General features: G+C 42.7%; 1 protein-coding gene across 1 annotated transcript; it reads right to left on the bottom strand.

Moving 5' to 3' along the window:
* Positions 1 to 3,360: 3,360 nt before the first annotated feature.
* On the bottom strand, positions 3,361 to 23,871 carry TNFAIP3 (TNF alpha induced protein 3). The gene is made up of 9 exons (XM_045011861.1): positions 23,560 to 23,871; positions 18,390 to 18,702; positions 13,236 to 13,426; positions 12,788 to 12,935; positions 12,431 to 12,601; positions 11,038 to 11,218; positions 8,623 to 9,545; positions 6,947 to 7,179; positions 3,361 to 5,591 (listed from the first exon to the last, which is right to left on the bottom strand). The coding sequence occupies exons 2-9, from the start codon at positions 18,685 to 18,687 to the stop codon at positions 5,322 to 5,324; spliced, it is 2,415 nt and encodes an 804-aa protein (XP_044867796.1). The 5' UTR covers positions 18,688 to 18,702; positions 23,560 to 23,871; the 3' UTR covers positions 3,361 to 5,321.
* Positions 23,872 to 24,214: the final 343 nt, after the last annotated feature.

Genomic DNA, 24,214 nt, shown 5'->3' with positions numbered 1-24,214 from the left:
TGATCATAATGGTCCCTTCTGACCTTAAAGTCTATGAGTCATTTATATGGCTCTCCCCATCTCATAGTATCTGAGACCCTCACAAGCTAATAATGTATTTATCCTTACACCACACCTCTGAGGTAGAGCAGTGTTATTATGCCCATGGGAAAGTGAGGGTATGGCTACACTACAATTAAACACCCAGGGCTGGCCCGTGTCAGCTGGCTCAGGCTTGTGAGCCTGAATCAGGTGACATGGGACAGCAAGGAGTATTTCATTGCAGTGCAGACATACCCAAATGGCCCAGAACCTTAAAAGCATCTACGTATCTAGCTGCTTCCTTAGGCACCTAAGTCCACCATTTAGGCACCACTGCTATTTTCAAAGCTGCTTCTCAGTGGCCCCCTAACCCTAGGCACCTAAGTCCCTGAGGCACCTATGTTTCTGCTGATGGGTGGCTTTGCAAATGGTAAGTCCTGACACTGCTCCATAGCTAATGAGCTACTCTGAGCCCTAACTCAAGTCAAAGCCCCAGAGGCCATGAAGAGGGATTTTCAAAGTAGGCTGGGGAACAACTATTTTACCAGTGAGGCCCAATCCCATAGGCATGATCAGAGCACACCTAACATCAGTTACCTGCCCAATCCCCTCATCAGGAGGCAGGCAATGGGTAGGTTGAAGGGCAGCAGAGCACCTGTACAAAAGACAGCTTGGTACACAGGCATACCTAGGGCAAGCATAGGAGAGGTATTGAATGAGAGCAGGAGGCAGAGAGACCATTTCAGCTGCTAAGGCATAGGACCCTACAGGAGAGGGTTCACAGCTGAGGATCATGAGCAGAGGGAGGCACCGAACTTTGGCTCATCAGTGCACTGATTTCAATGGTAATTTTGAAAATTCCCTCTGAAAAAAATATGAAAATCAGGCCACTCATGGCATTTAGCTTCCTACAAATTAATATAGATGTCTAATTTTAGGAGCCTAATTAGGCTATAATGAACATAAACAGGTAATTTAGGAAGTAGCTACCCTGCACATTATGGGCAAGAGTCTCAGGTGTGTGAATAGGTACAGCTCTTCTGAAGGCAATGGAGCAATGCTGATTTACAGCAGCTGAGAATATGTATCATCTGCAGCCTATAGCCTGTGGAAACCCCTTATGTTGCATGTGGGATCACACTTTATTTTTAGAGATCACTGTATGTGCCAGGGCCAGGCTGTGGGCAGCTTGGCTTAGGGATTAACATCAGTCTCAGACCAAGGACACAGGAGCCAATTAGCAGGAATTAGGCCAAGTCAGGAGGCCAGGATCAGATGACAGAACTGGAGGACAGGAACCAGGAGGTAGTTACCAAGAGCCAGGCCAAACCAGGATACCAGAAGACAACAGGCAGGATGCAGCCCCATGGTTCGGAGAACTTCCAGTTTCTGCCTCTTTCTTAATTAGGGGCTGTGATGATGGGAAGTATTGATACAAACCCATTTACTCCTACTCACATGGCTCTATGGCCTACAGTAAAAAATGTGAAGTTTTATGCTCTTGTGTGGGTGTACTGCCTCAGCCATGATCTGGCCCTTATACTGTAAGCGCTTCAAGATAGGGGCCACCTCTCCTAAGTTATTTGCATGCTACTACCACAATGTGGCTGTGACCCTGACTGCAGCCTTTGGAATATCAGTGTTAAAGAGTAACTGTAGTTAGGTGAAGTCTATTTCTTTCATGAGTCACATGTAGTTTCACCGTTTCATGCTGTCTCCTTGCACTAAATGGTCCATTACCCTAGATCAGCACTCTGAAAGCTGTCTTGCAGTCTAGTGAAATATCAAACACCGACATTTCTTCTGTGACCTAGGCTAAAGGATGGCATGTGACTTTCTTCTTTTCTGGACCAGAAGTTATCTACTAGCATAACATTGCATCACAATGAATTGCCATGTCCGCTGGTGTTTAACCTCAAGGTCACAACTAACATGCTGACCATTCATTTTCCCAGCTTGACTCATGTTAGAATCACTGTGTAGGTAATAAAGCACCCTGGCCCTACCAAAAATAAAAATGACTCGTGTTGCACTGTATTACAGGGATTTATAAAGCTACAAAAGACTGCTTCCAAGCCCATTATTTCATAAAAAAGTGTTACTTTTTTGGTACGAAAAGAAATCTGGCCAAACTAGGGTTTTTATTTAGTCATCTAACAGCAGAGATCTTTAGTAGTGGTCTAAAAGGGAGAAACCCCAACTATTTTAATTCTCTTGCAATACAGGAAAGAAAAAGCATAGAAGCCCAAGGAGAAATACTAGGTGCACAGGCAGAGGTCATCAAGCTTCAGATGATCAAAATCCCCCATAAGATTAGGGAAATACCAGGGTGCGTAAAATGTATTTGCTTTGTCGTTCCCCCACAACTAGATCACACGAAACAGAGTGTGTGGTCATTTACATAAGAGACATCAGAGTGATATAGAACTTCATGTGACTTTAGAGTTATGAGTAAGGGCCCCAGAAAGCTGCAAAGAACATATCATGGGGATTTAATGCTTTCAGTTGAAAGAACTTCCTTCCCAGGCTGAGAAATTCCAAGCAACATGACTGACTGTTCTTAGCTGTCCTTTCATTACTCACCATGGGTTCAGCTCCTGCTGAGTGTCCTGAACTCACACAGACTTCAACAAGAACTGAAGCTACTCAGGATCCACGTCCCTATGGATGTTTGCTTATCATAGAATCTCAGGGTTGGAAGGGACCTCAGGAGGTCATCTAGTCCAACCCCCTGCTCAAAGCAGGATCAAACCCAACTAAATCATCCCAGCCAGGGCTTTGTCAAGCCTGACCTTAAAAACCTCTAAGGAAGGAGATTCCACCACGAAAAGGTAATAATTGGAGATATGCCAATCTCCTAGAACTGGAAGGGACCTTGAAAGGTCATTGAGTCCAGCCCCCTGCCTTCACTAGCAGGACCAATTTTTGCCCCAGATCCCTAAATGGCCTCCTCAAGGATTGAACTCACAACCCTGGGTTTAGCAGGCCAATGCTCAAACCACTGAGCTATCCCTCCCCGCATCCCTTCATGTGCAGTATCCTGAAAGGTGTGAAGCTTTTTTTGCAAGGCCACTGACTTCAGTAACACTTGAGCATGCTCAGCAGCAATAGCACTTTGCTCCTCAAAGGACTGTGCTACATGGTTCCAATTCAGGAAAGCACATTCTTCAGTCTTGTTCAGGACTACGCTTCAGGGCATATTTAACTTGAAGCACATGCTGCAGTGCTGTCCTGAACAGAGATGCTTTCCTGGATCAGTGCCTGTGAAACCTAACTATGTTCTTCTCCCACCAACCACAAATGTAAAATATCAAAGTTAATCCTTCAATAATTTATTTCTTTATATTGGAGAATTTTTTTTTCCAATTATACATTTACTTTGTCAAAGTTAATGAGTAAATTATACTAAAAAAATTTCCTAAAATATGTGCAAATTTCAAGGTACATTATTTGAATAACATAAATATCTTAATTTCACATTTATTGTAGAAGTTCACAAATATATATAGAAAAAGTTCAATAATGATACAAGTAGATCAGAGCAGCTGTTGTACACACTGCTTCCTCCAAAATAATAGCAGCAATAAAAGCTGAAAAAAACTGAGGGATGGGGGTGGGATGAAAAGCAGAGGGAAACAAGAGCAGTTCTGGTACAGCAATCAGACAAGTTTGCTAGAGAAAGAAATGTAGCTTGAGAAGTGGAGACCTGAACTCCAGGAGTGAAATTGTGGCCCCACAGAAGTTCACGGCAATGCCCCCTTTAATTTCTAACCTCAAACAGCAGCAACAAAAGCCAGGCCATACCATTCCTGCAAATGTAAATCCCAATCTCATTCTAAAACCAGGACAGGTACAAACTCGCAATCATTAGACATGGACAGCAGCTACAGGAGCCACAAAAGTGGCCATTGTTGTGTACCATGGAGTTTACTTTTAAAACCTTCCTTACATTTTGGGTTTGGTTACAAAGTAATCTCTAACATATGAAAGAGTAAGTGACAGAACTGGTCTCTCAGCTGCAGGGCATGGGCTGGATCTCATTGACTGTATGTCTATATTACGACTAGGATACCCTGCCGCTGTAGAAAACCAAGTGTTACAAAAATAAAATAAAGTCCTTCAGCTGAACAAACAGATACCCTGGAAGGCATAAAAATATCTGAGCAGCAACTGCAGAGATAATCAGGGCCCAATCCTGAGATCCTGAGTGCCCTTAACTCCCAAAACAGGAGATGATAGTTCCCAACGCTGGACAAAAGGCGCTCATCATTTTGCAGGATTGGGCCCTTGATGCCAGAAAAACAGGGGTGGGGGGGCAATAAAATACGAAAAGAGCAGCTTGCGCAGCACTGACTGCTATTGTGCTTCCTCCTACACCAAAGCAGACAGGGTGATTTTGGCATCAGCATCGAAACCTAGGGCTGTTTCTCATACCTTGTGGTGGTATTTCCTTCCCTAGGGGACGGGGAGGGGAGTGTTCAGGCCTCCCTTCACGTAAATGCATTTGTAGCCAACGGTTATGGGCTTACTCGTTGGGTCCCTATTATTTTTGCATTTTGGAAAGGGAGGTGCATTGGTTAAACATGTTGGCTGGGCAGGCAGCGAGTTGTCCTTCATTTGTGACTTCTTTCTGCCCAGGGCTCAGCAAACACAGAACCAACCAGAACACTCTACATGCAAGACAAAGCTCTTAGACGAAGGCAACCAAGCGAAAGCAAGTTTCTTAACTACATCTTCACCCCCAGCTTGCACCAGACTCCCCTGGACAAGAATGGAGTCCTCTCAAGAAGGGCCAGCCTCACCTTGAGCAAAACACTGACGTAGGCCAATTGAAGAAGCTCTGCACCTCAGACATTGGTTGAGTGTCCTTGCACTCTGAATGGTCAGTTCTGACAAGGTGCAGGGGAGGTATCAGTGCAGAGGCAAAGTTTCAAAGTCCTCCCTATTCAAATGCTTCACTTTGCCCCAGTATGCACTCGAGGAATTTTGAAATCCAAGAGGAGAGGGAGTTTGGAGTCAGCATTATAGCAGACCATTCCTGCAAGATTCCTCTGTGCAGAAAGCAGACTGACTTCTCATTGTTCAACATATGCAGTGTTTGTATTAAGTGGATATTTATTCATACCCACGGCAATAAATATGTACATAACCAGACAGCTTATTTTCCCCCCAAAGCCATATATATGCACACGTCACACTGTTCAAATGGACCTTGCCATGGCTGGCCTCTTAAGTGTTTTGGACATAGCACCATTTCAGCGAGGTAGAAGCAGGTGTTGCGCTTTGCCAGCACTTCTCCGCTAGCCATACATCTCTTTGAACTGGTAGCATTCGTTGCAGTAGCCGCTGCACTTATTATTGCCATAATGATCACAGCCAGTGGCTCGGCAGCACTGTTTTGGAGGCTCTTCTGCAGCAGGGCCTCTAGGATTCCCAGACTGTACTCGCTGGCACTCCTGACACAGCTCATCGTTTCTGCAGGCTAAGTTGTTCCTACAAGAAGCCGTGGCACACTTTCGCTTTTGGCTCCCCACTGCTGATACCTGTAAGTCTCGGTGTTGCCCAGTTCTCTGTAAAGGTTAAAAAAAAATTGTCAGTTGCAATGCTGACTGCATAAGTGGCTTTTAATTGCCTTGGACGCTGCTGTGTTTTGATATTTGGCCACTTCAGGTTTGTTCAGTATACAGTGGCCGCAAGAAGTGCTGCAGCACTATTTACAAGAGCTTTCCAAGAATCTGATTTCCAAAGCACCCGTCTTTTCAATTTCTAGGTAGAGACTTCCTTCTTCTGAGAATACAGTAGAGCACAAAGGTCCACGCTTGTTATGGGCCAGGATTTATCAGACAGACAATCTTAAAAGGCTTTCATTTATTACAAAAAGTTTCCTCCCTGAAAACTCTGCTCAACACTTCCACCCACCTTCTCTCCAAATTAACTAAATAAAGGTAGTGCTGGACATTATTAAAGCTGATTAACTTGCCTGATGTGGTTTCACAGCTGTGAAGGGGGAGATTTCCAAAAGCACTCAGCACTGGCTCATCTGTTCCTAGTGAACTCGATGATAAAACTCCCATACACTTAAATCTGAGCAGAGTTAGGGCAACACTGAACATGGTTGAAAAATCTTCCCCCCTGCCTTGGAATCAATATGAAGCAAGGCTAACTCCTATATACAGTAAACTTGATGTGTTGTATTAGATTTTAGAAACTGAAATGGTTTGGCTGTGTTGCTTTTTATTTTCATTTTTAAATGAAATCTCAAAGGAGTAAATGTGTTAGTCTCTAAGGCTACGTCTATACTACCCGCCCAGGTCGGCGGGTAGCGTTCGACTTCTCGGAGTTCGCTATATCACGTCTCATCTAGACGCGATATAGCGAACTCCGAACGCGCTCCCGTCGACTCCGGAACTCCACCAACGCGAACGGCGGTGGCGGAGTCGACGGGGGAGCCACGGACTTCGATCCCGCAGCGTCTGGACAGGTGAGTAGTTCGAACTAAGGTAGTTCGAGTTCAGCCGACCTCCCTCCCCTTAGTGTAGACCAGGCCTAAGGTGCCACAAGTACTCCTCGTTCTTTTTGCTGATACAGACTAACACGGCTACCACTCTGAAAGAAAAATCTATAGCCACTGATGCTGTTCTTCTAGGATGCTCCAAGGCTTTTCATGCTAATGGGACAAAAGCTCTTGCAAGATATTTTGTGGTGTTCATCACCAGCGTCTGCTGTAGATGTAACATGGGAAAAGACTTACACACCTCCCTAGTGCTCAGTTCTGGAAGGCAGAGTAGTGACTTACTCAAAATTTTCCTTTTCAGAAAGTGGAGGTGCAGTAACGTGGGGATTTTCTATTCTACAGTTGAAACTGTTCACTAAGATATATTAGGGTGAAGGGTACAGGGTTCAGCACTGGGGGAAGTTCACTTACTTCAGATTGTCCCACTAGCTGCTGTTCAGTCCTTATGGCTTCACGGAATCGCTGAGTCTGTGCTTCAATAAAACATTTCTGACAATACCCTTCAAGCATACTGCTGCCCAGGGTGCCACATTCTCGCCCCAGGCAGGAAATGGTGTTGTGGAATGTGGCAGCAGAGGTCCCAGGCTGACCAGAAGCAGAAGAATTCCTTTGAGACCTTCTTTGATGAAGTAGTGAGGCACTGTCTACCATACAAAGCAAGAAGAGAGAGGTTATTTCAATGAGCACAACACTTTTGATGACAAAAATGGCAACACGGAATTCTTTGGTCTCCAAAACAAGTCATCTAGCCTCAAGTAGGTATGAGGCCACCCCAAATATTCAGAACAGATTCACCTTTTTTAAAGATATATAAATAATGGTGGCTACTAATCTTATTTTTAAATCAAAAGTTGTTGAAACAATTAAAAAAGTTTGTCTCCTTCTGTACTTTCAAGTTAGATCGCAGTTGCTAAAAGGACCAGGAGCATAAACCTGACCTTATTGAAGTCAAGGGAAATTTTGCTGTTGACTTCAATGGATCCAGGATTTCCTCCCAATATTCTCCCTCAATTTCAGTGGAATGTTAAATAGAAGTGGTAGTGCAAAGGACCAGCAATGAATGGGTTACATTTCACTGGTTTATTAAAAAGCCTACATATACAGATTGTGTATGCTGTATTCCACAACAACAGGAAAAAATTATATTGTGAATGACCTCGGAAAATAAACTACTAGCACACATAACTGCTACCACATGATTTACCGGGGAGCTTCTATAACTTGAAAGTATGTGGAAAAAAAAGTTTCAGACTGTAGTCCACTAGTGTCATAAATGAGCTATTCTGCAAGACATATGCATTATTTCCCCTCCTACATTCCTCTCTCAGGTACTACCCCTGAGAGTTCTTTGCTCATTTTAGAGAAGAGTAGTAACATGGGAAGGACTGTATCCTTTGATTTAGCTACAGAATATTGCCCATATGAGGGCCTGACTTCACATAAAACACAGCATTAATAAAAAAAAAAATGGTTAAAAGAGGTACGTTTTAATAATGTAACTTCCCAAACGTAACCACTACTAAAGTGACTGCTGATCTTCTAATATAACCAGATTTCTTACAGCCTTTCTTACTTAACTTGCACAGGTAACTTCAATAGCTACATCAAGGATGAACGTGGCCCTTGCATTACTAATGAAACCTGACTTTAGGCAGTGACAATTAAGTGGTATTTGACTGATTCCTACAACTCTTATCACTCTGACATTAAAGCACTTTAATTACAGACAATTTGCACCAAAACACAACTGAAAAGTGGTTTATGGGTGAGATTTTCACTAGAACTCAGTGCTGGCCTAGCTCTCCTTCCACAGTAGTCAATGGGAATTTTACCATAGACTTCAGTGGGAGCCGAACTGGGCCAATCCTGAGTGCTTTTGAAAACCCACCCTTATCTTGTACCATGGTTTACACAAAAATAAGTGTGTCAAGGATATATTCTCATCACATTAATGCCTGTGATGGTTGGCCCATCCTTGATATTTTTGTATTAGCAACATCCCCTCTCCCCCACAAAAAACACCCTGTAACTTCAGGTCATTGTCTCTGAAGATAAGGTGTTAGGGAACTAAAACTAGCTTCACTTACCGTTGTTTTCCTTGTACTCAAAGAAGCATAGAGTGCAAAAGCCTTCATTCTGAGGAGTCCCAAAAAACATGCAGCCAGGTTTTCTGCACTGGCTACTTCCATTCCTTTCCTCCGAATTGTGAGGAGCTGGAAGCATTACTGAAGAAGGCAGCTCCTCCAGCTCGTTGCTGGGTGCTGCACGACAGGAATGCTGGAGGAAGCTCTGTGATAGCTGTGAAGGGTCGGAGTGAGATCTCTGATGGAATGTAGGCAGGAAGACAGGATTGGCAATTGATGGCTCTGTAGTCCTTTTGAGACAAGAGCTGCAGATGCCATTAAAGGTTCTATTTGTGTCCTGAAGGCAGATTTTACATGTCACACTGTTTATATGTCGCAGGTTGTCCAAGTTGTTAGAGGGACTGAGCTGTCTGGAATTGTAGCAGCGTTCACAGAGTCCATTGTGTTGCACATTTAACGTAAAAGGGCAGTCTGGAGTCCTGCATTTCATAGCAGTGGTTTCACTATACAGAAAAAGGCTTGGAGCTGTTGGAGGTGCAGAATGAGGCCCTGTCACTGGCTCTTCAGATAGCCCGCCCCCGGGCTCACAAAACTCAACCCTAGATGAGCCTGCTCCAGTCTTCCGGGACTTTTCAGATACCGTTTTGGCGCTCGATCTCCTTGGTTTATTTCCCTGTTGCCTCCGCTCAAAGCACTCATGACAATAGGGCTGGGTGTTCACAGACATAAAGAAGGGGCAATTGGGAGTTTCACATTTCACCTCTACAAGAGACAGCTGGGGTAAGGACAGTTCCAGTATATTCCCAGTGTAGGGCTCCCTCGTCATAAGCGTATTGTTCTTTTGCCATTTCTTGTACTCGTGCTGTACCAGTTGAAAGTAATCTTCCACCAGATTTATCTCTTTGGGTAAGTTGCCTTCATCTAACCTGAAGGCCAAATAAGAAAACAAACAATCAACATGTATATCAGTGTCTGAAAGGGGCAAGGAGTGGGCACGGTATTGAATATGAGCAACACTGGATGAGGAAATGTAAATTTAAGGTGGTAAAGAGATAATTATTACATATCCATATTGCTGAATTAAAAATATATGATGGTAAACTATAGCTTAGAGTGACTTATTTTGAAAGTTAGGTGTCTAGTAAAGTTCAATGGAGCCTTTCACCTCTAAATAAGCTGTTTGATACAATCCTAGTTGGTAGTATTCTCAGAATGCTGAATGCTGGCCAATGCGGTTTTCAGCATTTAGTTGTAGGCACACTACATCTAATTTGTAATGGAGTAAATTGATGTTAAAAAACTCCAAACTCTTAACTGCCACTGAAGTTCATCACTCAGTTCAGAGTAAACTGGGAGTTTTGTAGGTCCCACCAGCCCACTTTGCAAACAATTTCCATCTCTAAAGATGTTGGTATATATTGTATAAACACCTACTCCCATTTTTGCTTTGATATCTAAAACTGGAAACCCTGCTTATGTGAAATGAGCAGATGGTGGCTCAGAGAAGTTCCTATTTGTTTAATGTCCACATCACAACCCCCACCACCCCACTGCAATGATGTTAGAGGCCACAACTGAGCAAATGTGGAGAAGTAATCCATTCAGTACAGGGTTGAGACACATGAGCCCAGCAAAACTGGGGAAGTGGTTTTACCACTGCCCATGCTGCACCTGGGTGGGGGAATTTTAATTTTCAAGGCTGTCAATCCAGAACCTTTCATGAGCAGAAAGAGCTCTTCCGCCACAAGGGGACAGGAGTGAAAAGGAGGTTGCAGGGAGTCTCTCCCTTATGCATCTGTTCAGGAACGGGGCAGAATGTTGCTGTTAGTGTGCCCTCAGAGCAAGGAGGAGGTTAGCACAGCCAAAAGCCATCTACACCCAAAGGGGCATATACTAAGCATAAGAGGGTGGGCATGGAGTCAGTCTCCTGCTCCTCCACACTACACCCCTGCAGTGTCCTGCCTACAGCTGCACTGCACAGGCAGAATGCCGGAAGCCACATGCACTTGGTCACAACAGCTGCACACTTTCCCTAATGCAATGAATGTGCTTCAAGGCACAATTTGCCCAAAAGCTGTTTAAATAAGAATGTGAGCATTTAATTATTATTTCTGAGTTCTCATTTTCAGCCCCACCCCTTTAGCTACCTGGCTGACAACAGGACTAATTTATTAACTACCTTCTGAAACTGAAGACTGGAAATTTCAGAATTTAAATTTGAGCCTGCTTCAAGCTAGAGTCTTACACCACAAAAGGTACATTATTATTATTATTATTATTAATTGTGACATGATTTCATAATGGTGTATATAAATATGCATGTTGCTGATAAAGAAATAAAAAGTCTTATAGGATAACATATTCAATCTTTTATCAGCAACAACTATAAAGCTGTAAGAAGAGAAGAACACCACTCACTTTGCAGCATAAATTAAATGAGTTGTACCATGATCCCAGCCTTGCACTGGAATCTCTATCACCGTCAGGTATTCTTTCAGTAGCTGCTCCTTTCCTATCTCCTCAGGGTCTGTCAGAAAGTGCACCTTCAAGTCTTCAAACCTGCCTCGTTCACTGCTGACCAGTGGGACAGCCCGGATTTCTGTGTGAAACAGAACGGGTGAGTTTTACCAAATGGGAATAACCGTGAAATATGATAAGCAAAATATCATCCCCTTATTCAGTCTACTCTGAAATTCAGCAATCGTGCCTGTAAAGAGCATGCATGATTACATCTGTGTTCCCAAGCAGTGCAGATGGAATGAAGATGCTCACTGGGGCATGCTGAGAACCATTTGGGGTTCAACGTCCTAACAATTCTTTTTTATACTTAGCGTGGAGAGGACAGTAGGTTTAGTTTCTTGAACCTTATTACAGGACAATTTCCCAGTATGGATCTAGAAATGTGTTGTCCCATCCACAACAGGATACACAAAAAACACACAGACAAACACATGGACAGATGTCACTAACCCCAACCACATGATGTAGATGGGCCCTAAAAAGTGCTTCCTCTGCTGCAGGGCACACAATTAACGTCAGTGCATTGCAATAAGTTTCAATACTCTGCAGCAAAGGTAATGCTTGAGACTGAACCCATCTATAGATAGCCATCCACTAAATGGTGCTTTAGTAGCAATAGGCACTTTGGCTGCATATGATGCAACCTTTGATTCCTTTGGAAGCCCTAGCACAGTGGTCCCCACTCCCCTTATCCGTAATGTAATCCGTCCGTGCCCCCTCCTGGGAGTCGGGACTGGGGGCTGAGGCTGTGCCTGGAGCTGCAGCTGGGGCCTCGACCAAGGCCAGGACCTGCAGCTGGGAGTGGGAGCTGTGGCCGTGAGCAGGGCAGGAAGGCAGGAGCAGGAGATGAGGCCGGGAGCGGGGCCAGAGTCGGCCCAGCACTGAGGCTGGGAACTGAAGCCAGGGCCTTGGCTGGGTGCAGGGCTGGAGCAGAGCTGGGGGCAGAGTAGTGCTCCCTCCCCGCCCCCCATAAGTGCTGACCCAGGCCCCCGTGTGCTCCCCAAAAATGTTACTCTGTACCCCCCGCAGGGGAGCATACCCCCCAGTTTGGGGACCATTGCCCTAGCAGGTTTATATATCATGTAAACTATTTACATTTTGAAGACTCTGTCGAACATTTAAATAGGAATATCTCATTTATATTTGTTGTGTCCATTTTAAAAAGGTAACTCTCGACCAGATTATATTTTAAATGTTTTACTGTCAATAAAGGGGAGGTGCAAACACACAAATACCAAAGATCATACAAATCCTACATATAGTCCAAGTAGATAACTTAGATACAACATACCTGGCCCACTGTCCTTCAGAGTGACTAGTGGTGTGAAATGCATTCTGTCATAGCCCAGGACAATAGGATATCTATAGCATTCTTCAGCTGGCCAGTGGAGAGGCAAGTAAATTCCACCAACATTCAGAGGGGCAAAGCTTGAACCAGACTCCAAGCTTCTCAGCATTTTGTCTATTTAAGGAAAAAAACACTGAATATTAGTAAGCTCAAATTCCTTTCAACTATGACAAGTGCAACATCTTATTTCTAGGGTTTTAAAACACTGCAACAGAACATTTACAAAAAGACATATATATTTTGCACTTAATGACACCGTCCTTAACATTAGGTCAAAGGCAACTGACATGAAGGACTCACCTGCAAGAACTATGATCGGCCTTCTGAGGATGTTAACAAGGACAAATATATGGATTTCTTCCAGTGCATTGTACTGAAGCCCGTTTCGGGCCACTGATGTTTCTGGGGATGTCATACTGATGAGATTCTCCCATTCCTCTTCCCAGTTCTGAGGCAAGAATTAAATATTCGTTAGCACCAGCTCACAGACATGTAGCTCGAGAACTGTTTGCAGCACAGCATGTCAAAACCTGTCCCCAAGATATTCATCTTTTTCCTTTTCTTCCAAAGAAAAAGTTACTCAAGCTAGCTACATACAATCCTTTTTATTTTCTTAGGATTGTTGTCATAATTGTCTCTCAGCCTATAGCCCCACCCAAGCAAACCTAACCAAGTAAACATGACCAAGCCTTCGCACTCCAGTTAGTTTACCCCAATGTCATAGCACTATGCAGTCAAATTAATTTACCCTGGTGTTATAGTGGAGTCCTGTTTCTACAAACTCCTGCGATTTAACAGTCTCTAGTTGCCAACGAAGCTTGAAGTTGCGTGTATCCACTTCCTGCAGAGCGATGAATAGTGTTTTCCTCAGGACCAAGTCAACATCTTGAACACCCCACATGTACTGGGATGCAGCATGCAGGAGGCAATTACCATCACCTATGGGAAAGTTACTGGTTAATTAAAAAAAACAACCAAACAATTCCTGAAGAAGTAACAAAAGGAGCAACTGGCCCATAAAGCACAATGAACAAATTCCAAATTATATAGTTCAGACCTGATCCTGAATTCCTCTCAACAGCCTCTACTAGTGGGGTTCCTAAGGTGGAGATTAGAGCCCCTCTCTTTAGGAAAACCCTGAGGGGATGCCAAAAACTACCATCCGTTCCCTCCTCTCCACTGGATGCAGGGGGGCAGGCTGTGGCAGGGAGGTATAAATCCCACCTTTCCTGCTCCAATTTGGGTAAACTAGCCCATGATATTTGACACTGATGGGCAAAAGGATGAAAAATTACAATAAAGCAACATGAGCTAAATTTTGAGGTTATTTGCAAATACCTCATACATAATTAAATTTGTCTTTACATTTATGATCTGTTAAAAGGATAAATCAAACGACAAAGTTTAAGAGAACATATTAAATAAACCCAGAAAACAGAGAGATTTCCTCTACTCCACAAGCACTGTTTACAATTTTTTAAGATGCAACATAGAAGACAGGGATTGAAAACATACTGGTCCAGATTTGGGGACTGTGCCAAAAATGTAATACTGCACAGCTGGGGGACCAGTCTAGGGCTCAGCTCTAACGGATGACACTGCACTGCATTTTGCTTTGTTATGTATGACAGAAGAGTCCTGTCAAGAGGAAAAGCAAAAAGAAAGTAGTAAGTGACCTACATGAAACAATCTCTGCTGCTTTTCTAGGGCACTCTCACTCTAATACTGAAGTGTATTGTTCAATGTCAGGTTGGTGAAAAATGTCAGACTGGTTTCTTTTTGAAAGACAGACTAAAAATGATAAATAAATAAAATAATATTTTGGTCTTCATTTACACACAGCCCCTTCCATTTAAGAATCTCAAAATACCTTACAAACATTATTGACTGAAGCCTCATAACTCCACGGAGAGGCAGGAAAGTATTATCCCATTTTTCAGAAGGAGAGGCTGAGGCTCTGGGTCAGGGGTGGGAAAACTATGGCCCGCGGGACGCATCCGGCCCCTTAGACCTTTTAATCCAGTCCCCTGAGAGCAGGGTTGGGAGCTTGCCCTGCTCTGCCTGCCCGATGCTCCCACGTGTTCAGGTGGGACCTGCATGAGGGCACACGTTACTGCGGCTGCACAACCCAAATGCGCCATCAGAGCCTGGAACGTGCAAGCCCACGTGCCTGCTACTTGTTAGCTTTAGGTGACTCTGCTTTTTAGTAGTGTTCATTTTCCATTGTTGAGGATAAAACAGAGTAGTTGGCCACGGAGTGCCAGCTGCATTGTTCACATTAATCAAAGAGGGCATGGAAAGGAGGTAAGTTTGGTTTAATTATTGTAATACTTCGCTGTGATGGTATATTTATAATTGTAAGTACGGTTTAATCTTTATAAAACAAAGTTTATTTGAATATCTCTGAATTGTTAACTTCATGAGCATTCATGGCCCACCACACAATTTCCAAACCCAGATGTGGCCCTCAGGCCAAAATGTTTGCCCATCCCTGCTCTGGGCAGTTAAGTGACTTGACCAAGGTAAAGTCAAGAAAGTATGTTAAGAGCTGGGAATAAAACCTGTTTTTAACCCCTCCCCCAATCCTGGGCTTTTAACCACATGCCCCTTCTTCCTCCCCAAGGGTAATCCTGAAAGGAAGACACAAAGAAACTATTCTTGGACACCACTTGGATTCAAGCCTGGGATTTACTGTTCACTACAAAGGCACTTATGTATCAGAGGAGTAGCCGTGTTAGTCTGGATCTGTACAAGCAGCAAAGACTTGGCACCTTATAGACTAACAGACGAATTGGAGCATGAGCTATCGTGGGTGAATACCCACTTCCTCAGACGTATGAGGTATTTAAGTCATCAAAGGCAAAGGTACTTAAGTCATCTAAGGACATGAAGACACATTAATCTCCTTGCAAGATTGTAGTACAAGGAAATTAACAAAGCACCAAGAATTTGTAGTTGTGGTTTGTTTGTTTTTTAAATCTGAAGATACCAACAAGAAATTATTTCAGATTATTTTCCAATGTATCAGTTTGTTACATACATTAGGAGCTTTAAACCCCTTCTCATTCTCATGACTGCTGTTCTCCAAAGGCCTAATCAAATCAAAGCCATGCACAATGCCCACACAAGTTCTTGAGCACTCTATGAATCCTTTGTAAACTTGTAATTTGTTACAGACTTGCTGCATAAATTTCAGACCTTCTGAATAGGGTGAAATTCATTTTCTGATTTCCTAACCTTTTCTTGCAAAATCTCCTTTAAAATGAGACCACACATTATGGGCTCAATCAGGGGAAAATACACAACATTAACTGAAAAGTCTTCTGCCTGAACTAGAAGAAATTTGACATAAAAGTAAGAGAATTAATACATCCTGTTAAAATTTTCCCTTTGCAAAAATCGAGAGCAAAGATAAGATTTTTTTTTTTATTTTAGCACTTACTTTCAGTTCTTTATTGAGAACCACCAGTACAAAATTCCCTATGCAATACTTGGAATTCCCCAGGGTTAAGTTATTTGACTAGCAATTGAGCAACAGCTATTGTACTTCTTGTTCTGATGTATTCACATTTGAACTATGAAGTACATACTGGACTTTCCAAGTGGGTGTGGTTAGGGTGAGCTGGAATGACTGCCTAATCATTATACAAGTGAAATCTCTACAGCCAATAGACACTGGAATTTTTTTTTAAACACGGTTTCAATTTTTATACCTCCTACTCCCTTCCTCATTTACTCCATTCTCATATCCTCAGAGCATACATGGTGAATCACCCAGATATATACTCTTTTGTACATATTAGGTAAAGTTAACGTTACCAAAATCCTAGAAGAAGCATGTGTTTCCTTGGCTTTCAAAAAACTGCAGCCGTAAGGAGTTCTAAATAGTAAATCCGTCTTTGACTAAAAGAACTGTCAAATTCACACTGTACGAATCTAAAGGTTAAGTAAACCAACTCCCTTAAAAAAGTTTTTTTATGCTATGTGAAAAACTTGTTCCATTCATTAAGACTTAACATTGTTTCCAGGGAAATTAAGGGGTTCCTGCAAGCCCCACTCCTACGCTGAAGCATCCTTCCCTCCAACCCACACTGTTTATCTTCTTTGTCCTGAACAGGCCTTTTGTTGTGGTGATTTTGCATAAACCACAGAAGGTAACGAGATGTGTTTCTTCTTCCCCAATCCCTTGCAGTACCAACAGCCCCTACTGACCTGAGAGCAGTGGACTGAACTCAATAAAATTTTAAAAAGGGGCAGTTTTAACATCCCAGAAATGCCTCTAGTACACATATGTACAGGTGGTATATAAGTCACATCCTGAAACCACTGCATTATTTCCATTTCAAATAATGTCCTCCACTCCTGATCTAAGCCAGTAAAATGTATTCAGTGGGTGCTATGCAGCTCCTTGTTATTGTAATAGCAGAATTGGGCCTAAAATGTTTCTATTCATTTCAGGGAGCAATCCACTAGATTATACATTTTTCTTAGTAAATCTGTTTGACTGAAATATATTGTGGGTGAGGTAATATCTTTTATTGAACCCCCTTGCCTCTCTAATATTCTGGAACTGGCATGGCTACAATTATACTGCATGAAATAGAGTGTGTGATACAACACTTGTGACAAGATTACTTATTTAATGTTTGCAAAATGCTGCAACAAGTGCTAAATGTGGCCTCAGTCCTGCGATGACCTCCATGTGCGCATACCCCATGCAGAGGCTCACGGAAGTCAGTGGAACTCTGTGCAAGTACAGTGGACGATCTATGTGGGGTTTATTGCGGCATTGGGGCTTCTGTTACAGACTTATAGACCTATATTGTTTTCTTAGTCGTTGGGTTAGTTACCGCTAGATGATGCTTCTATGCTCATGATTAAATTTGTATTAGTCTTTGTAAAATATAATCATATGTAGGAAGAACAGCAGTAATAGGACACTGTAGATTTTGAGAAAGAAATATGAACTAGGAGGACTGGGTAGTGTGCATGTATGTCCATATGAAAAGAAATGATTGAGGAACATGCACTATTTCACAGCTCACACTCTCATTCATTAGAACTTACTGCTAATTAATTTAAATACAAGTCTCTTGCTCACAAAATCTTTGGACTCCAGCCCCATGATCTACTATATTTGCCTTGTTTTCTTTAGGGATATTATAAGACACACATTTATGAAACACCTCTCCCAAGTCATCCCCAAGGCCCTGAAATAACATAAAAATATATTAAAAGCAGCACCACGTGCTACTTTTCTTTAACTCTCATTTAAAAATCAAGGGGAATTATGTACCTGTCATTAATGAAAATAGGAGCTATGCACAAAAAGTGGGGAAAAAAGAAAGCCCTATTATCCCATAATGCAATTCAATATTAGTTAGCTTAATCAGGGGCTGACTCCACAGCCAGGGAGCTAAAGGCTGGAAATCTAAGACACTCCAACCGATACAGTACTTAGAGTTATACCAAAAAATCATTAGCAACTGAGTTCAGCCTGCAAACTACAACGAGGAGGGGTTATAATACTATACTAACTACTATTACAGAATCAGGTCCTTAGAAGGCATCATGGAAAATGCCAGCATTGTAAGAGTTGAGGTCCTCATTGATAAAGACATATCACTCTACCATACCAAAGATTTATGATATGATTAAACATCCATGAGACTTTCCGACCTGTTGATATATCAGTGACGAACACTGTGCATCCTTAGAGATTAAGAATTCGTTTGGCATATTGTGTTAATAGGATTTTAATTTGTGTTGCTAAAATAAAAACAGACATGTTTATTTTAATAAAGCAAATTGTTTTTATCTTAGCAATGCAAACTACAAGCCTATTAACACAACATGCTACATCCTGTCTTAATACTAGTAGAGGGACACACACATAACTTACCATTAGTCTTTAACGGCACAAGTTTCCTAACTTCCCTGCACCAGTTCAGCTTCCTCTGATGTTCCAGTGAGCTCTGGGTGGATCGGTCAATTAAAGCTTTCTGAAGGATTTCCCGAAACTGAGGACAAAACTGGCACATTCTGAACATTTCTACTGTGTATCTGTACATTGTTTTAAAGTGATGAATTATTCCATTGGTGGGTATGACAAGGTCTTCAGGAATTCTCTCCCTAATCTTCACGGCTTTCAGCATATTGCTCAGATACAAAGCTTGGGGAAGAACTTGTTGGCCAGCCATTTTCCGAGAAGAAACCTGAAGGAAAAAAGAAAGAAAAAAAAAAAAAGACAATTCTTTTAGTCTCACTTAATGTACATCACAGGACTCTTGCTAGTATCGAGATTTAGACTGCAAATTCTTTAGGAAGAGATCTTGTTTGCAACTTTGTCTGTAAACCACACAGTCCACGGTGAGCACTATATAGTTAATATGAAATCCATACCTAAGAATCTCTTAGCATTACTCGGCTATAGATCCTCAACTACTAATCAGTCTCTTTACTCGGTCTTCTCTTTAATAAAAAAAAAAAAAAGAGAATATATTCATAATGAAATTACAGCACTTTTAAAAGGAGAAGTTTAAATGGAAGTGGGGTGAAGAGGAGGGGAGATCAAGAGGAGGGGAAATTACAACAAGAGCTTTGTCTAATCAGCAATGGAGCAGGGTAAGCTCCAGTGAACCTGTTGAACTTTAAGCTTTCAACTTGACCACATGCCAGAGAAAACGGATTCTGACCACTTCAGATTTATACATGAGTAGCAGAGCATGCACAAAGCAACGTGATGCGCAGTGCAATATTCAAAAGCGCCCAGACATCTAGAATAGTTACATGTAATGTTAGCACCCAGCCCAGGCTTATAACTTCAGATGATGTTTAAAACTAACCAAGTAGCAAATTAAACATTTCTAACAAGGCAGGCACCTGGTATTGAATAAGACTCCTACATAAGAGGAACATTCCTTAGGTTATGTTAATGCTAGAATTATTGCAGAGGCACATGCATGTGTGCGTGGGGGTGGGGAGGTACGGAATTAGAGGCCCATTATTACTCAATGGTAAATCAACAGAGCTGAAGAAGCATTTCCACTTTGCTCAAAAAACCCCAATATTTTTCCGTTGTGGGGCAAGTAATGCTCACCGCCATTTGCCCCTTTCCTTATCACACTGGATAAGGCGAGGAGAACGTAAACCCATAGATATGAATGGCATTCCACTGGGGACCCGACGTCTCATGCTTGTTCTAGGCAAATCAGGTCTTTTCACATTGTCAGGCTAGAGCCAAATGTGAACACAGAGTACATCCGCACGCATGTACTTTCATTGGTTCTCTCAGTGCTCACCCCCATTCAATGTTTTAAAATTAACTTTTTTCTAGGAAAGCAAATGCATATAAACTTTAAATGTTCTAGCACTTGAGAACTCAGCAAGTCTTTTCTCATCAAATATCTTAAAAGAATATGACACCTATATTGTGATTTCTAATTTTGGGTGAAACAAAGAGGGGCCAATGGCAAATGAAAAGCAAACTTCACATCTGTCAGGAAATTCTCCTCTCTAGTGATAAGAGCCTGGAGGGGCACAGAGCAAGCAGGTGGAAAGGTATTACAATCTCACAGATACACCAGGAAGGGAACCCCCTATCTGCAGAGGCAAAGATATCCTGCATGGAAGACTGCTCCTCCACATAGCTATATTGGCCTCCCTCTACATCTGCCTGGCTCTGGTAGCTGCCCTTGTGATAGTTCCCCTGCAGCTGGTCAATAGCTACAAAGGGAACTGCCTAGCCGTTATTATTGCCCCAAACTGCTCTGCCCAGAGCTGCTTTGTACATCCCCTACCAAGAATCTGTGACAGAAGACCTCAGTGGGCACGCTTAGAAGAGTTTCTATGGAGTCCTGGGTGGAAGTGGTGGGATGTCTGATGCTGAAGAAGCTGTATACCCCATTTCTGCTCAACCCGGGGGAGTTCTGTCCACACAGGATCTCCTTTGCTCATACAAATGGGGGTGGGAGATTTGGCCATTTGTCAAGGCCATTATGTCTTGGAACATGCAAAGAAGGCACCTTTTATAAGCAAAGACTGCGTATTAAAAACATACACACTACAGGATGTTTTTATAAGGTATATACATCGCTACCTCAATATAACGCCACCCGATATAACACGAATTTGGATATAACACGGTAAAGCAATGCTCCAGGGGAGGGGGGGGGCCTGTGCACTCTGGTGGATCAAAGCAAGTTCAATATAACACGGTTTTACCTATAACGCGGTAAGATTTTTTGGCTCCCAAGGACAGCATTATATTGAGGTAGAGGTGTATGTTAACTAACTCATTTCCTATCTTGTCCATTTCCCGCAGTCCCTGCACCTATTTTCCACATCATACTAATTTTTAAAGTTAAAAATGGAATGAGACAATAAAAAACAAAAAAGATAAAAATGTCATCAATTTATTATATACTATAATCGCAGCTGTACTTTTCTTTACCCTCTTCAACAGCTTCCAATCCCTGATCCATCAAACTCTTACGTACACAAGAGACTCATTGATTCAATAGAATTTTTTGCATGAATAAGGACTCATCACCTGATTATGTGTTGCAAGTTTGGGCCCTGGAAATGGATCTTTCCAATATTAAGAAACAATGGAACACCCAATTTGTTTAAAGAAGGCAAATTAAATCTATGGGTTATTCAGAACTAGATTCCCATCTCCCCTTTATTCTAAGTGCATTCCCCCCCACACACACACTACATGTGAAAACTGCTGTCTGACAACTAATAATCATAAATGGCGCAATTTAAAAAGAACGATTCTTTTAAAAAAAAAAAAAGATAGTGCTTAAAGTAGTACAATTTAAAAAACAAAACAAAAAGCAGTTTACACCCAGATAAGATAAAGAAACCAAAGCACAGAAAATTCTTGAGGTGTTAAAAAAACAAATAAAAAAATCTGATCTAAGTCATTTGTAAGAATTCCGTGAAATGGAGCAACCAAAATTATTTAAAAATCAGCCTTTGTATTCAATAATACTTTTCATATTTATGTAACTGTACACAGAGCACTGGATGGGACTCAGGAGATCTACATTGTATCCCTGTCTCTACCCTTGGCCTGATGAGTGACCTTGGGCCAGTCACATAACTGCTCTGTGCCTCAATTTCCCCATATGTAAAATGGGGATAGGATAATGCTACCAACCAAAGCACTTCGAGATCTACTGATGAAATGTGGTATGTAACAGCTGGGTATTATTAGAGTAATCTTGCCTGATACTTAGTACCCCCAAATTTCATTGACTTCAGTGGGGCAGGGATGGTCTTTATGTGGGCCTTGTAGTGCATGGCACATTGTCAACGTTTAACAAATAATAATTTTAAAAGAATGGGAGGTGAGGGTATTTTACATCTTACACAAGGCAATCAACATCTTGCTGGATCTGGCTTGTTGGTGCACTATGATGGTCTGATTGTGAAAGAAACAAATGAGTGGTTGTGTAATTCGCCTAGCAGATTGAGGGGACGTTGTTTCAAGGTGAAAAGTTGGTTGTCAGGCATGAGCAGGATTTGTAGACCTAATAGAAATATAATAGCAGAGAAACCAGAATAAGGCCTCCCTAGGCCACTGGGGGGCAGGATGTGGGACACCACGTACAAACAAAATGGGCTGGCCAACAACTTCATTAGAAGCCTTTTAGGTAATAAGTGTATAAACCAAAGAATGTAACATCTCTGAATGCTAACTACTGTAATACTGGATAAAAAACTAATAAAAAAATCAAAGTAATACCCAAAATTGTCACTGCTGATATATATCAACTGTATTTAATCTTCATAAAGTATCATAGTACGCTTTACAGCAAATGGTGGAATAAGGAACATACACTTTACAGAACTGGGTACAAGTAAACAACCAATTATGCTCCCCTTTCCATGCAAAATTCCTATTAATTTATATGGTGTTGTTTTCTTGTCTTGCCACAGTTTCCTACCTAGCTCATGAGCATGATAGGAAGTTTGATTTACTGATATTTATAAAGTACAGTACAAATTATTAAGTGTTTAGCAACTTCCAGTCTAGGGGCTCAGATGGAACGTGTTACGTAAGTGAGCAGTATTATATATGAATGCACTCTGTAAATAAGGCCAGATTCTTATTTAAAAAAGAAACCTGGAACTACTAAGTAATAACAAGGAGGTGCTTTTTTTTTTTAAATATCACAAATAGAAGATTTAAGCATATGTTTACATACATTATACTTCTGCTGTAAGATTTTAATAGAACAGACCCTGGCTCTGAGTTTGCAGTCCAGCTCTGTACTCCCTACTGGGCAATTTGACATGTGTACATGCAGGTTGTTTTTCTTCAAAATTTCTCACTGCTGCAACCTAGCAATGGTGGGAACACCAGTGTAGACAACCCACTGGTGTTTTACCCACTGTGTTGTTGAACTCTACCCAGTAGAGGTCCAAATGACAGTGGCAACCTGTCTAGACTAACACTCCACCGGTAGAACTGCACTAGTGGTATTATAAGGTGGGAAATTGGAACAAAACTGCTAGTGTAGACAAGACGATAATAGCCAATCCAATTCTCCTCATCCATCGTTACTATTCCATAACCCACCAAATAGTTATACACGTTTTTTAAACAATCAGAACAATAGGTCTTTCATAACTACCTACAGGAGCTGTCATCAATAATTATGTAACTTACAACACCACAGCTGTGTGTCAGCACATAACTACATGTATACCTGCCCCTTCTTCTATCTGTTCTCCAAATCCCCTTTCCTCCTCGTATTTACGTTCTAGAATGGCCAGCGAAGTTTTTAAAGTTAAGAACACACCAAACTTCCCGAGATGGGGGTCGGGGGCTGGATTAAAACACAGCTCTATTAGATCTGCTACATCCTGCTGCCTCCGCGCGAGTCTTCCCTTCAGAGTATTTGCTCGTGTTACCAACCGGCCCTCTGAACTGCACCCTCACCCACAGAAACAAGCCAGAAATCCGAGCCAGGGCATGCTCGGGGGCCACCCCCAAAGCCCCTCGGTGCTCCGGAGCCGCCATGCAAAGCCATTGCAAAGAGCAGCACAGAGCCGGGTACCTTTCTGCAGAAGGGCTCCTCCAAAAGCGCAGCGCGGCGGATAAAATCCTTCTCAGATCCAGTGCACCAAGGTTAGGACAGAGCCAAGCTTGGGAGCCATGAATGCCCGACCAGACGGGGTTGCAAGAGAATCAGGCTCCTTAGTAGCGCCTGGCTGGGCTTCCCTCAGCCGCCCCCTCCCTGTTGCTGCTGCTGCTGCGCTGGCTATAAACTGTAAAGACTCTTGTTTTTTCCTTTCTATTTTACTAAGCAGAGAAAAAAGCCCCAGCAGAGCGGGGATTTCCACCCCCAGCGCCAGGGACTTTCCGACATGTGACACGCCGCCCAACAGCTGCCCTGCCGGCCCCTAGATGGCGCTGCGCGAGCAGTCCGGCCCCTCGCACCGCGCCGCGGCAGATCCCACGGGCCCGCCCGCTTCGCAGCCGCCGCCCCCCCCCCATCCCGGTGCGTCTGAGCCGGAGAAATTCCTCGCCGCTCGCAGCGGGGCTTGCCCCGCCTGAGTCACCGCGGCGCGGGGCATTTCGGCGCCGGGGCTGTGAGGTGTTGGGCATTATTCCCTTTTTCCTCTCCGCGCAGCAGCGGCGGCAGCAGGGCGGTGATTAACTGTGCCTGGCCCGCTTCAGCCCTGCAAAGCACAGCACAGCAGCTGCCGCTG

The sequence above is a fragment of the Mauremys mutica genome, chromosome 3, assembly GCF_020497125.1.
Source record: "Mauremys mutica isolate MM-2020 ecotype Southern chromosome 3, ASM2049712v1, whole genome shotgun sequence".
NCBI classification, from domain to species: domain Eukaryota; kingdom Metazoa; phylum Chordata; order Testudines; family Geoemydidae; genus Mauremys; species Mauremys mutica.
Note: the sequence above shows the minus strand (reverse complement) of the source record. Positions and strands in the feature narration are given on the sequence as shown.